General features: G+C 45.5%; 1 protein-coding gene across 4 annotated transcripts in view; it reads left to right on the forward strand.

Annotated features, from left to right (window-relative positions):
* The window catches only part of LOC147614263 (uncharacterized), a 34906-nt gene extending 20161 nt beyond the window's left edge, over window positions 1-14745 (forward strand). For all 4 annotated transcript variants that reach the window (XM_086780829.1, XM_086780832.1, XM_086780830.1 and 1 more), the window contains exon 3: window positions 13209-14745. In XM_086780829.1, coding sequence (XP_086636955.1) covers window positions 13209-14117 — 909 coding nt within the window. In that variant the 3' untranslated portion in view covers window positions 14118-14745. The remainder of the gene's footprint in view (window positions 1-13208) is intronic.
* The last annotated feature ends 546 nt before the right edge of the window (window positions 14746-15291 follow it).

Raw genomic sequence — 15291 nt, forward strand, 5'->3', positions numbered from 1 at the left:
CCAGATTGGACGGGAGCTTCCTGATGAGGCGGTTGAGCTCATAGTTGCAGATGTCTCTTTGTGAGGCAGGATCGCGTTTCCTGTGGTTTCTGCGGCATGCGAAGGATCATGGACTCTTGTACACAGGAGGGGGATTGTTGGATGGAGTCCGACTCCACGGTTGGAGTGACTCGGTTTGGGGAGGAGATCCGGACACGAGGAGATCTACTTATGCCCCAGGAGCAGTTTTATGGAGCAGGAGGAGGTTACATTGCAGGTTTGGGCTTCCACTAGAGGAACCCTTGGTCATCCAGAGGCACTTTGTTCGTGAACAGATTGTTGCTGATGACATCTTGCTGGAGTTCTGTTCGACGGAGGACAGTACGGTGGACCTCTTCACGAAGTCGCTCTCTCAGGACTTGCTCAGGCGGCACCCTAGCTCCCAGTGGTTGGTTACACAGCCAGGAGCTGAGAGGGGGTGTTAGAAGTCATCTCCTGTCCAGTTGTATACACCAGGGCCTTTGTTGTGGGTGTGCCCGCCCTTATGAGGTGTTTTCCCATTTTTCCCCACTCTCTGCATTTTTCCCCTATTTTTTCCCATTTTTGTGAGGCTTGGGAGGGCTACCAGAGGGTGCCAAGAGCAGTACAGTGCTGGCCGACTGGATGTTTATCAGTCGTGGGCACTCTTGATGCTGGCCGACTGGTTTTGATCAGTTTTGGGCACCAGATTGCTGGCTGACTGCATTTATGCAGTCGTGGACCTTTTTATCAGTCGTGGGCTTTTTCTTATGCTGGCCGACTGCCCTCTAGGGGAGTATATACAGGTCCTCAGCCCCCATACCTCATTTGTATCATTCCTCGGGATCTTCTTGTGTATATAGAGCAGAGTTACACGCCTACATCTGTCTCTCTCTTGTGCTGTTTTTCTGCCTGCGTTTTTGCTCTCGTGTTCCCAGATTTGGTCATCATCTCCGTTGCATATTCTGACAGATGGACCAAATGGTGACATTTGGTGCTTCTACAACAATGTACAGTTCAACCCAACACTTGGTCTTCAGAGGTATTGCGTTTGGCTTATCGTCAGTCTCTCTAAAGATAATAAAGCAAATACTATCTCGGTGATGGGATAGGGGGCTCTTCAGTGGGTAATTTGGGACCCCATACGGTGTACAGTTCTCATCTCTCTCTCTCTCTCTCTCTCATATCTCTTTACAATTTGAAGTCATTAAAGTGGATTGCTAAACTTGCAAAACTCAGGATACAAAAGACGGTGTGAGGATTTGTCTGACAAGATCCTCCAATACGAATACTTCCGCTGCATGTTACATTGGTATCAGATTCAGCTTGTCCACTATCCTAGCGTGAGGGCATCCTTGGATGGTCAAATTGCGTTTTGGCACAACCATCAACTTCAGCATCATGTCTACAGAGGAGAGTACCCATTAGCCGGAAGAAGTCTCTCCCGAAGGAGACCTTGCTCTTCCGACTACAACAGACACCGTAGCTCTTCTTAGAGCTGAGAACCAGCTGCTCATGGAGCGTCTCCAACTCTTGGAGGCAGTAGCAGCACGTTTCCTTTGCCTCCAGCAGCTCTCCCTCTTCTTTCAGATTGAACAACAAAGAAGACAAGACGAGGCCCGAAGGAGAAGAAAAAGCAGAAGCAGAGCAACAAAACAACAAGAAAAAGCAGAAAGACGGAACTATGAGGAAGCCCAGCGCAGGATCGACAGAGACTGGCGTCAGGTTGAACTCGCCGCTCGGGAGCACCAACGAGAGCTCGATCGAGAACGTATGTTACTTGAGCACCAAAGGGAAAAGGAGGCCATTCATCTTAGATACCAGCACCTCTCTTCAGCATCCCCCGCCTCAGGTACCACCAGCCAGTAGTCCACAGCCATAGTTGTTTCTCGTACCGGTATGAATGGGTTCGTACGGTACGGTTTGAACGGTACGATCTTGATTGGTAGGATGAGAGAATCCTGCTGCATCACTTCGGGATCCCTGGTATAGGTAGGCTAGACAATTAGATTCTCAAGTTATGCACGAGGGAGAAGATTTGGACATGGCCATTTTGATCTAGAGAGGAGTCCCTAAACTTATCACCCTAGATGCACTCCTCGTATTTGTGCAAGGACGGTCCCTTAGTCATAAACGCTACATTGGGAGACCTTTGGTATTGCATTACCCATCCAGGTTCTTTTTTGGAGACAACCGGGAGAGACACATATCCATATTCTGGTTCCTCAAGCACTGTAGACTCCTCCCCTCCCAACCTTCCCTCACATTCAAGCTTGAAGCTCCATAGGTTGTAAGTGTAAAAAATAAAAACCGTATTTTATCGTACGGTATCCGAAAATTTCATATCGTACCAAAAATTCGGTATCGTATCGTACGGTATCGTATTTTCGTACCGTGACAACCATGTCCACAGCATTAACTACCGTCATTCGCAGTCAACCAAATTTCAGTAAGTATAATGGTAAGTGTGATCATTTGGCAGTTAATCAGTTTATTCATCAATTTACTGCTCATTTTCCATTAGCTAGGATCACAGATCCTCAGGATAGAGTCCACGTAGCGGCTCCCTATCTCACTGGTGAGGCAGTCACCTGGTGGCAACATTGGTCTAATCTTTATATAGACCTAGACCACAGGTGTCACAGCTTTTAGCTGGGATACCTTTGTCCATGACCTGAAGACCAGATTCCTCCCGCCCCAATACATGACCGGTTTGGCGGATGAGTTTTATGGACCGAGACAGAACGTATCCCCAGTGCTTCAGTTTTTCGGCAAGGTTATTACTTTAGTATAGCAGTTAGGACTATCTGTGCAGGCCAAGATGGAGCAATTCATTCGTGGATTGGATCCTAACATTCGGTTCACAGTTCATAACTTTAAACCCAGTACATATGACTGGGCTTTGACTCTCGCTCAGAATGAAGAAATGAAGATGAACGGAGGCAAGTCCAAGCAGTCATCCCAGTCCAGTACCAAACCCCAACTAGGGAAAGGTCTAAAGACACTAAGACATACAACAATCCTAGCTCTAGTTCAGGGGGTAAGGAAGCCAAGACTAAGAAGACCCCTAAGGAAAAGGCTAAAGCAGGCATCACTGGAGGCTATCTTCTTCCAGAGGAGCAAAGACAATATCAGTCAGAAAACCGATGTTTTTTCTGTCATACCATTGGGCATGGTAAGAAGGATTGTCCAAAAAGACAAGCAGAGCAAGTCTCCAAAGAGCCTTCTGCCAGAGTTGCTGCAGTATCCCCCGCCTGCTACTGTCAGAATACGCAGCGGAGATGATGACCAGATCTGGGAACACGAGCAAAAAACGCAGGCAAAAAAACAGCACAAGAGAAAGAGAGATGTAGGCGTGTAACTCTGCTCTGATATACACAAGAAGATCCCGAATATGATACAAAGAGTGGTATGGGGCTGGGGGCCTATATAAATGCCCCCACATCAGCAGTCGGCCTGCTGTAGGGCAGCCGACTGGACACAGGAACCTCCACGACTGGATAATCACAGTCAGCCAGCATCTGAATGGGTCGGCCAGCACCAGTAGAGTCCCACGACTCATGCACTGCAGTCGGCCATGTCACAGATGCAGTCGGCCAGGCTCAGGGTCCTCCTGCCACTACTAGACTCTGCCTCCCATGCCACAGAAAAATGGGAAAAAATAGGGGAAAAATACGGGGAGTGAGGAAAAACGGTAAAACACCTGATGAGGGCGGGCACACCCACAACAAAGGCCCTGGTGTATAAATCTAGACAGGAGATGACTTCTAACACCCCCTCTCAGCTCCTGGCTGTGAAACCAACCACTGGGAGCTGGGGTGCCGCCCGAGCAAATCCTGAGAGCGACTTCGTGAAGAGGTCCACCGTACTGTCCTCCGTCGAACAGAACTCTAGCAAGATGTCATCAGCAACGATCTGTTCATGAACAAAGAACCTCTGGATGACCATGGGTTCCTTCAGTGGAAGCCCAAACCTGCAATGCAACCTCTGCATCCTCACCACCTCACAAGCAGCATCACAAACAGCCCGGTACTCTACCTCTATCTGCGACAAGGCAAAAGATGAATGTCTCTTACTGCTCCTGGGCCTGAAGTAGATCCCCTCGTGTCCGGATCTCCTCCCCAAACCGAGTCACTCCAACCGTGGAGTCGGACTCCATCCAACAATCCCCCTCCTATGTACAAGAGTCCATGATCCTTCACACTGCTCACAAGGATCAACACCTGTTACGGTGCACAAACTTGTCCTGGAAACCTGATGAAACCTATCAACCACCCCCTCTGAATCCGAAACCACAAAGCCCGGAGAAACCACCTCCTTCTGCAAGTAAGCACCTGTCACCTGCCTGGCTTTCTAAAAGGTCCCCGTGGAAAGAACATCCTCATCTACTGGAGGTTCTATGACTTGGTTACGACAAGACATCAGAGCATAAGTGACCTGTTCAGTTTCCTCTGAACTCCCAACATCAGTACTAGAAAGTTCCTGCCAACTGCTGCCATTTACCGGCAAGCTATCCACCATCTGGTCCCGGAAAGCCCGCACCTGCAGCGTATCCACACTTAAGTGGCCATTACCAGACTGCCACTCATCACAAACCTGAGGACCTCGAAGAGAGAGTGCTGAAAGCCTGTAAACTCCATTCTCCACTCCGCCTTCCCAAACCACTTGGCCTGTTGCTTTGTCCCGGAGAGCAACAAAATGCTCATCAAACTCCACCCGTATGCCAGTCTTGCAAACCTGATGCACTGACAACAGATGAAAACCAAGTGCCGGAACATACAACACCTGGGAGGAATGCTTCCCTCCTCTGCCATCGGGAACTATCTCCATCCTGCCCTCACTGTGAACTGGGATAGTGGACGTATTCCCAAAAAAATATGACCAGAAAGCCTGCAGAGATCCTGTAAACCGGAACGGGAAGGAGTCATGTGCTTGGAAGCACCACTATCGAGAATCCACTCCCGAGTATCCGTTGGTCGGACTTCTTCTCAGAAGACTTCTCCGATGAAGCCTTCCCTTTGCCCGAGTTACGGCCTTTCGACCGTTGGCCAGTAAAGGCCTCCGAACCTCCACCCTGAGGAGGGTTCGTGAATCGTTCCTCCTGGTCCAGGACCATGGGCACAAGCTCCTCCCACGTGATGGTGCAGAGCTTGCCACTGGTAATCAAAGAGGAGTAAAATGCTGAGTACGAAGAGGGCAAGTGTGACAGCAACGTGATGGCCATGTCCTCTGACGATATCTCCTTCCCAGCCTGAAGAACTTCCTGCTGAAGAGCCTGCAGCTTGTTAATATGCTCCCGCATCGTCGACGACTTTGCAGGGCTCATAACCCGCATCTGTACTTCCAAGGAATTCATCTTCATGGGCGATACCCTGTTGTAAAGTGAGGCCAAATGCTGCCATATACCTCTGGCCAGCGTCATATGCTTTACATGATTGATTACCTGTGGTGTGCAGTTGAGGAAAATAAACGAACGGACCCTCGCGTTGACACGATCCCACATCTGTGTCTGGGCCTCCCGGTCCTTTCGGATCGACGGTAACTCCCCTTCTTCTACTTCCGGCCGTGGAACACCAACAACGACGAAATCGGCGAGGTCGTAGGACTCCAGAACAGATTCCATCATCACCTTCCATATGCCGTAGTTGCTCCCGTCCAACTGATGGTCCACCGGGAACGTGGGGAGTGTCGGGATCTTCACATGTCTCTCGGCCATCTCAAACAGATCTGCCATAGCGGGGATGTACTCTGAAAAGGGTGGGTGGGTGGGAACAAAGAAGAACTAAAACCTGCAAGTGGCTGTCCAGCAAATCAGCCCGCCTTCCTCTTGCTTCTCCTCTTCCCGATCAGCCCAAAACAGTCCACCAATCAGCCACAAAACAGTCCCCCTCTTGCTCACACAAATCCCAAGACCTATCTAGAGCCTAGGGCTCTGATACCATGTCAGAATACGCAGCGGAGATGATGACCAGATCTGGGAACACGAGAGCAAAAAACGCAGGCAGAAAAACAGCACAAGAGAAAGAGAGATGTAGGCGTGTAACTCTGCTCTGATATACACAAGAAGATCCCGAATATGATACAAAGAGTGGTATGGGGCTGGGGGCCTATATATATGCCCCCACATCAGCAGTCGGCCTGCTGTAGGGCAGCCGACTGGACATAGGAACCTCCACGACTGGATAATCACAGTCGGCTAGCATCTGAATGGGTCGGCCAGCACCAGTAGAGTCCCACGACTCATGCACTGCAGTCGGCCATGTCACAAATGCAGTCGGCCAGGCTCAGGGTCCTCCTGCCACTACTAGACTGCCTCCTATGCCATAGAAAAATGGGAAAAAGTAGGGGAAAAATACGGGGAGTGAGGAAAAATGATAAAACACCTAATGAGGGTTGGCACACCCACAACAAAGGCCCTGGTGTATAAATCTAGACAGGAGATGACTTCTAACAGCTACCACCAATGCGGTTCAGATCTTACCTTCTATGCATCCCATGCCATCCGTGGTACTTGATGCTAAGCAGGAGGGTGAGGCTACAACCACACAGAAAAGCCTGATCCGAGCTTATGGCTCTACCAAGGGCCACCAGTTTATAGTCCTATTCGATATGGGCAGTTTTGAAGACGCCATCTCTCCCCAGTTGGCTAACAAAATGAGCTGCACATTAGTCCCATATCATCTGGATGTGGACGGGTTCACACCTGGTCTCCGCACCCACATTTCGCAGAAGGCACAACAATTTGCCTTTGATGTTTAGAAGGCCTCATTCCAACGAGATTTCATTGTCTCGCCTCTGTTGGAGTGTGACATGATCTTAGGTATGAACCTATTCCTAATTGGGGACAGGACACCTTTATTATCTCTAAAGGTTTTCCTGAGCCTGTCACAGTGTCATGATTCGGGAGATAGGAGCATTCTTGGCATTCCTATGATTTCCCATCTCCAGGCCCGACGAGCTATCCGCAAGGGAGCAGAAGGAGCATTGATTTATGCTTAGACAGCTTCTATCTCATCGATAACAACTATCTCATCTTCTTTAGTCCCTCAATTGGCAGATCTCCTTTCTCATTCAGACATTTTTAAGGATGATCTCCCACCCAGTATACAACAGTTAGCAGAACCACCTAGCAAGTTTTCCTCTTGTCTTTCCAAGACTTTCAAGGGCAAGCTAGAACAGCAGTCAGTTCTCACACATTTGAAACTTATTCCTTATGGACGCATTCTCACAGTCATCACAGACCACCAAGCACTTAAGTGGCTCCCGACGATGCCAAGTGCCCAGTGGAGTGATCAGTACACTAGACAGGGTCAGCTCTTCCACCAGGTTGGAGGAATGATCAAGTATATCCGTGGTCAGCACACCCCAGTAGCAGATGTTCTTAGTAGAATGACCAGCATCCAGACCAGTCAGGAGTCTACCATTCTCAAAATCTCTGGAAAAGACTTAAATAGTATAGAAGATTAGTATGTCGATTCCGCAGAGCTTGGTACTCAACCCAGTTTGGTCCTCAATTTTGAGCATGGCCATTATTCAGTTCACAGACAGGCAAGTAAGTTTAGACGAGATATCCACTTCAAGAAGGGGAATAGGGTCTCTTTGCACATCATGAAACAAGTGGGCAAATGTTGTCCCAAGCTTTCATTTCGTAGTTTTGGACCTTTCCCAATAGTTACAAAGTTAAGTGATGCCTCCATGAAGTTGAAATTGCCTAACATTTGGACGATGCATGATGTTTTCCATGTTTCTTGGCTAAAACCATATGTTGGACCAGAAGTGTTTGATGTTTCAGATGAACAGCAGCCAGACGTGGTAGACGAAGCAGAAGTCATCGAGCCCGAGCAAATCCTTCTTCATCGTTGGAAGCATGGTTCCGATCGACGGATACGTCAGTTCTATACGAAATTCCAAGATCGAGATACCCACGAAGCCGTATGGCTAGACGAGGAGTTCTTTCAAGAGTACCCCCAGTTGTTGGCGGACTACTTGGAAGCCATGAACCTGCCGCCAAGCTAAGTAGGAGGGAATGTCACATGCACTCTGCACTGTAGTGCATGGTGACGAACTGGCTCATCATCATCATCATCATCAGTGCAACATTGTAACAGTATTAGTACCATTCAGAATGATAGTTGTCGTACGCCGTGACCCCATTGTAATCTTCAGTCTAGGATAAGTCAGGCAGGAGCTACGTAGGTCATTCTCAACCATAGCAAGTCCGTCAGTTAGTCTAAGCCCCTTAACCCACTTAAAAAGACGCATTCATGCATATACAGTCAGTAGAAACCTTAGGGTTTGCATCAGAAAGCATTCTGCACATTGCACATCATTCATCCATTGCATTTAGACCATGGCAAATATCCCAGATATCATCTAGTATTTATCAGGATATTTACTAGGATTTTTATGGTATTTTTTCCATCATTTTCAGCATTTTTCACATCATTTAGGCATTTATGGTGGACATGAGCAGTCGGCCAGCTTAGTAGCCAGCCGACTGGCTCATGGTGTCCATATAAATACAGTTCTTGCATATTCAGCCATTCATTCATCATATTCAGCAAAGGAGCATTCAAGCGCTTGTCATCCTCAGCACTAGGAGCATAAGCGATTGCAGTTTCAGCCATCTTCTCTCAGCGTTTTCCTCCTACAGCAATAGGCGCATCAACGCATGAGCATTCAGCCATCTTGCATCAGCAAAACGCATCAGTTCAGCATTCAGCCTACAGTCCACCTTGCATTTTCTACATCCATACAGTTTTCAGTATTCATCATCTCATCGTTTTGCTCTAGCCACTTGGTGAAGGTAAAACACAGCATTCATATTCATTTTCAGCATTCATACTCAGTCTAGAACAGTCCCAAACAACCCCTCTCTCAGCCTCAGCTTTGCATCCCCTTCTCATTCCATTGGGAAGAGTGCATAGGCTCGAAATTGGACATCTTTGGTGCTTCTACAGCAGTGTACAGTTCAGCCCAACACTTGGTCTTCAGAGGTCTTGCGTTTGACTTATCGTCAGTCACACCGTCAGTCTCTTTAAAGATAATAAAGCAAATACTATCTCGGTAACGGGATAGGGGGCCCTTCAGTGGATAATTTGGGACCCTATACATTGTACAGTTCTCATCTCTCTTTCTCATATCTCTTTCTCATATCTCTTTAAAGTTTAAAGTCATTAAAGTGGATTGCTAAACTAGCGAAACTCAGGATACAGAAGAAGACGGTGTGAGTATTTGTGTGACAGGATTCTCTAATACGAATACTTCCGTTGCATGTTACAGTAAGATAGGTGGAAGCACCACCTTGCCATAGAATATCTCAAACGGAGCCTTATTTGTTGAAGAATGCACAATCTTATTGTACGTAAACTCAACCAATGGCTAATACTTTTCCCAATCTGACTTCTGCTCAGATACATAACACTTGAGCAAATCAAGTATGGCTAAAGTTGCAATTTCACTCTGACCATCCGTTTGAGGATGATAAGCTGATGAAAAACTTAGCTTTGTGTCCATGTTATCAAACAATGCCCGCCCAAATAAACTGGTGGTCCGAGGATCTCTATCCCCTACAATAGACTTGGGCATGCCATGATGTTTGAAAATCTGAGCCAAGAACAACTTTGCCATGTGCTATGGTTTGATTATTTTCCTCACAGGAATAAAGTGTGCCTGTTTGCTAAAGCGATCAATGATAGTCAATATAGTATCATACCATGTGCCGATCTCGGCAAATCCATAATGAAATCCATGGCAATGCTTTCCCATGGTTCCTGTGGAATGGGTAAGGGTTGAAGCAAACCAGGGGTCTTGTGCTTGTTAAACCCGACTTTTTGACACACTAGTCAATCACGAACAAAAGCTTCAATATCCCTGCATAAAGCTGGCCAAAAGAAATATCTTTTGAAACCTGTGTAGTAGCTAGAATACCACGATGACCTGCGTATGGAGGAGCATGACACTCTTCTATAACCTTTTGGCGCAATTCGTGGACCACACAAATACGGTTTTGCATCATTAGAAAACCATCTCGAATTGAATAAGATGGGACAGCAGTACCCTACTCAAATCAGCCCAAATAAGCTGAAAATCTATGTCCAAAGCATACATATCTTGCATTCCTAACAAGTCCTGATGATAAGCGAAAGTCATTGCATGCACGTGAGGCCTGTGTGACGAAGCATCCGCTACCAAATTCTTCTTGCTCGGAGTATACAAAATCTAAAAATGAAACATGGACAAGAAATTTGCCCACCTTAGATGCTTTTGTGAGGGTTTAGGTTGTGTAAGAAAGTGCCATAAACTCTGATGATCTGAATATCATAAAGCTACACGACTTGAATAGATTATAGATATGATATATATGTTGAATATAATGTTTTAATGCTGGCCGATTGAGTGGTATGCTGTCGATTGGATTAATGCTTGGATAGTAAGGGCTAAGGCTTATGCAATGAGTTAAATGCTATGGCTAAAGGGTAGAGATGCTAAGGGAAGGTTCACATGCACATGAGATGAATGCTATGCAATGTAGACCATGACCTAATGCAAACCCTAAGGCTTCTATTGACTTCTGTATGCATGAATCATTCTCTTCAAGTGGGTTAAGGGACTTGATTGATTGATTGCTGGAAATCGCTTGGTATTTATATGCAATAAAGGAGCTGGTCGCAAGAAGGCTTGGCCCTTTCCTCACTGATAGAGGCGGTGACCCCATTTAGCATTATAGACCACCAGTGTGGTTGTATGAGATAGCTTTCTCCTCATAGAGCGGCTAGCCAGAGGAGAAGCATCTCTTCTTCTTATGAGCACTTGTTTCCCGCCCTTATATGAGGCGAGTTTGTATCTAGCCCGTCATGGTTGTACTTAGCCCTTTGTGGTTGTTTATTCTTTAACTAATTGAAGGATCTTTTTCCCGAAAAAATAATAATAATGGAGCTGGTCGATTGACTTCATTAACCTACACGACTTGAATAGATATGATATGTATGTTGAATATAATGTTTTAATGCTGGCCGACTGAATGGTATGCTGTCGACTGGATTAATGCTTGGATAATAAGGACTAAGGCTTATGCAATGGGTTAAATGCTATGGCTAAAGGGTAGAGATGCTAAGGGAAGGTTCACATGCACATGAGATGAATGCTATGCAATGTAGACCATGACCTAATGCAAACCTTAAGGCTTCTACTGACTTCTATATGCATGAATGATTCTCTTCAAGTAGATTAAAGTACTCAACTGATTGACTGACACTCTATGGCTGAGAAAAAGCTTACGTAGCTGATGCCTGACATATCCTGGACTAGGGCTTACCATGGAGCCATGGCATATGACAAAATCATATCCTAAAGGGTCCTACTGCTGTACAATGATGCTTTGATACCAATGTAACATGCAACAGAATTATGCGTAGATGAAGGATCCTGTCACACAAAGTCTCACACTGCCTTCTATATCTTGAGTTTCGTGAGTCTTTACCAATCCACACTTTATTATTTCAAACTATAAGAGAGAGAGAGAGAGAGAGAGAGAGAGAGAGAGAGGAGAGATGTGTACACCTTATTCGGTCCCAAATTACCCATTGAAGGGTCCCCTCTTATTGCTAGGAGTATTTGCTTTATTTCTTTGAAGAGAATGAGTAGGATTGAGTTCGAGATTGTAGATGAGTCAAATGCAAGACCTTCGGAAGACCAAACGATGGGTTGACTGCACACTGCTGTAAAAGTACCAATGATGACCAATCTCGATGCCAATGCACTCTTCCAAGGGGCTGTAGGAAGGCTGCAAACTGAGGCTGAGAGAAGGACTAAATTGGGGAATGTTTCTAGGGCTGAATATGCAAACAATGAGGGTTGGGTATGTTGCGTTTTCCTTTTCACCAAGAGGGTGGGAAGAAAATGATGAAGATATGAATGCTGAATTCTGTTGTGAGATTGAGAAAGGCTGATGGACTGAAGTGCTTCTTCACAATGTTGATGATGATGCATTTTGTGATTGGCTGAATGCTTGAATGCTTGAATGCTTGATTGAATGAATGCTGGAAATCGCTTGGTATTTATATGCAATAATGGAGCTGGTCAGCTGACAAGCTACACGACTTGAATAGATAATGTTTTAATATTGGCCGGCTGAATGGTATGCTGCCGACTGGATTAATGCTTGGATAATAAGGGCTAAGGCTAATGCAATGGGTTAAATGCTATGGCTAAAGGGTAGAGATGCTAAGGGAAGGTTCACATGCACATGAGATAAATGCTATGCAATGCAGACCATGACCTAATGCAAACCCTAAACTTCTATATGCATGAATGATTCTCTTCAAGTGGGTTAAGGGACTTGACTGACTGAGTGTCACTCTATGGCGGAGGAAAGACCTACGTAGCTCGTGCTTGACATATCCTGGACTGGGGCCACGGCATACGACAACCGCGGGAGAGAGTTTCTATCGAGTGTGGATTTATGATATATGTAACTGATGGTCTTGAAAAAGCATCAAGGCTCTCCTCAAACTTAGCTAGCATAATCTACCCAAATTCGGACCCCAAATGGGGCAACATACATCACAATAGGTCTTACCAAAGTGCAGCGTTAAAGAGCATAATCTTGTTTTTACCAAGATTCACTGTGAGGGGGGTCCCGCTGATCACCAAAGCACTGAAGTGCATCAAGGTGCCTCTTTTTCCCTCTGCTGAATATGAAAGCAGTACTATGTCATCTGCATATAGGAGGATAGGCATTATATTCTGAGCTAAGTAAGAGCTTGTGCCCCCCAATCTGTCAATAAAGTCTGAGATCTCATTATATACGATTCATTGTAGGGGATAATGGGCAGCCCTGTTTGACCCTGATAGTTACTATGGATCTCCCTAGATAGCCTCCTGGAGCCTGTTCCTGGCCAATCACTGACTCATACAATGCCATCACACCCGATATCTCTTGTAGAAATTGGAGCTTCTGTAAGTGGCCTAAGAGCTGTGATCACAGGACTGAATCAAAGGCCAGAGAGAGAGAGAGAGAGAGAGAAGGAGAGACAGATTGGCTGGTCGTGAAAAGAAGAGGCTTCTTCTACTGAAATGATCTCAAACCATCAACATTTATAATTATCTTGGAGAGGCCGCTGAGCCTTGTAACTTGACCTCTTTTTATCAGTTGGCTCTCATTAGGTGACCCTCATTTGTGAACTGACCTAATTGTGTTTACACTGCAGGTCATCGACAAAGCTGCAGCTGCTCTTATAGATCTAGCAGAACTTAAAAGATTGGGGGAACATAAGAAGCTTGGAGAGTTAGTGATGAGTGTTCTCCTACAGGAAAATGTACCCACATCTCCAGCTGGCATACGATCGTTGGTCAGTCCAAATACCAAACAACTTCTTCAGGAACTGGCCTCTCTACACCAAAAAATCAAGTGGGAAAAGAATGTGCCCAAAGAAGACCTTCATATAAAGCAAGCAGCTGCTCTTGTGGTGAAACTAGAGGGCAACTCAAAGTTCTCTGCTGGTGACATTGTAACAGCTGCTTCCAAATACACAGAAGCACTAGCTTTGTGTCCTGCAAGGGCAAAGAAAGAGAGAGTAGTCTTGTACAGTAACAGGGCCCAATGTTACTTGCTACTGCAGGAGCCTTGGGCAGCTATCAGTGATACAACCCGAGCATTATGTCTTCATAACCCCATAAATCGCCACAGCAAGAGCCTTTGGAGGCGAGCTCAAGCCTATGAAATCTTAGGCTTTTCCAAGGAAAGTCTACTAGATGCTATCATGTTCATTAATGAGTGCTCACAGGCACCAGATGGAGATTTGAATTTGAAGCAGAATCGTGTCCCTGACTATGCAGAGCGTCTTGTGAAGAAGGAAATGCAGGCTGCATGGCTTTTCAAGGAAGCAGCTCAGAAGTATGGAGGTGTACAATATGATGGGGATGGAGGGGAAGAGAAAGGGAGAGACGATGTTGATAATGAAGACTCAGAATGGGAGACCGCAAGTGACAGTGATGCAGCAAATGAGGAAAGACAGCAGGAAGGGGAGTGGCAGACAGAGGGAGAGGCTAAGGAAAGTCTTCACAGACTGGCACCCATCTTCAAGGGTGTAACTCTTGATGATCTACTTGGTCCTTAGGGCTGTTACACACTCAGTGGCAATGGAAATTACTAATAGGTGTTGGAGATCTTTGTCTTTGTGCCATGGGAAGTGTGAAAAGGTTCTCGATAAAGCAGCTTGCACCCCCATTCACTACTACTTGCACATGTTTTATCTAAAAGACAGCATACAGATAAGCTTATGGCATCCTTTCTTGGCTGTTACCAACAGCCACACCCAATAAGCTTCAAAGATATGGAGGAAGTATCTCACTACTAATGTTTTTTGAAAAGGGAGCCTATGGATGGCAAGATGATGAGATGAGTCTTTTATTGTCAAAATTATGCCAATGGACCACACTTGAACCTGGAATATCTCAATTAGGAGCTTGATGTGCTAACTGCTATGATAGTAGAGACTGGTATAATTCTTTGATGAAATGAGAGGAAAATCTAGTCAAGCTTAACTTCAAAGTTACTATAGTACAATTTGTATTTTCTTGGCACATACTATTCAACATCCTTGCATCATCAGAAAGCCTATTTGTAAGCACCTCTCTGATCCCATTGGGCCCTTCAGAAATTTATGGTGGAGATAGGATTTACCATTGGAGTTACTATTTTGTTTGGTCTTGTGTATAATTGTAAAAGCTTTACAAATTAAAACTCTGGAGGCTTTCACACAGATATGTACTTTCATTGGAGAAGAATAGGACAAGAGTTCATTAAAAGTTTGTCATGGTGGAAGTATTTTCCCCATTTCTGTTGCCTCCACTCTTAGCCTCAATATAGAGAAAACCAGCTAGAAATTTGCTGAACTTGTGAAAGTGAGTATCTTGCCTTAGAGATGCACATTTTGAAGGGAAACAAACCTTGGCTCATCACAACCCATCCTAACACTGTAGGTTTGTGTGTGTAAGTGGTGTAGCTAGCTCAGCTACATACATCATTTGAAAGAGGGCTTTTGAAAAAAAAAAAAAACTACAAGATTATAATTCTTGAGTTACCCATGATCATGTTATGATTGTCTTAAAATTGAGTGTCAAGTCAATTCCAGTACCTTTCCTCATTCAACTTCTTCATATGTTTTGTAAAGAGACCTTGAGATCTATTGGAATGATCAACCTATTTGGTTGCCTTCTTGTTTTGCTAACTTTGTGTCCTAAACTATTGTGTCAAATTTAAAGGCAATGTCTTCTTCTAGCACTAGGCTA

This window comes from Cibotium barometz, chromosome 42 (genome assembly GCF_041138505.1).
Source record: "Cibotium barometz isolate CiBa-2024 chromosome 42, ASM4113850v1, whole genome shotgun sequence".
Taxonomy (NCBI): Eukaryota; Viridiplantae; Streptophyta; class Polypodiopsida; order Cyatheales; family Cibotiaceae; genus Cibotium; species Cibotium barometz.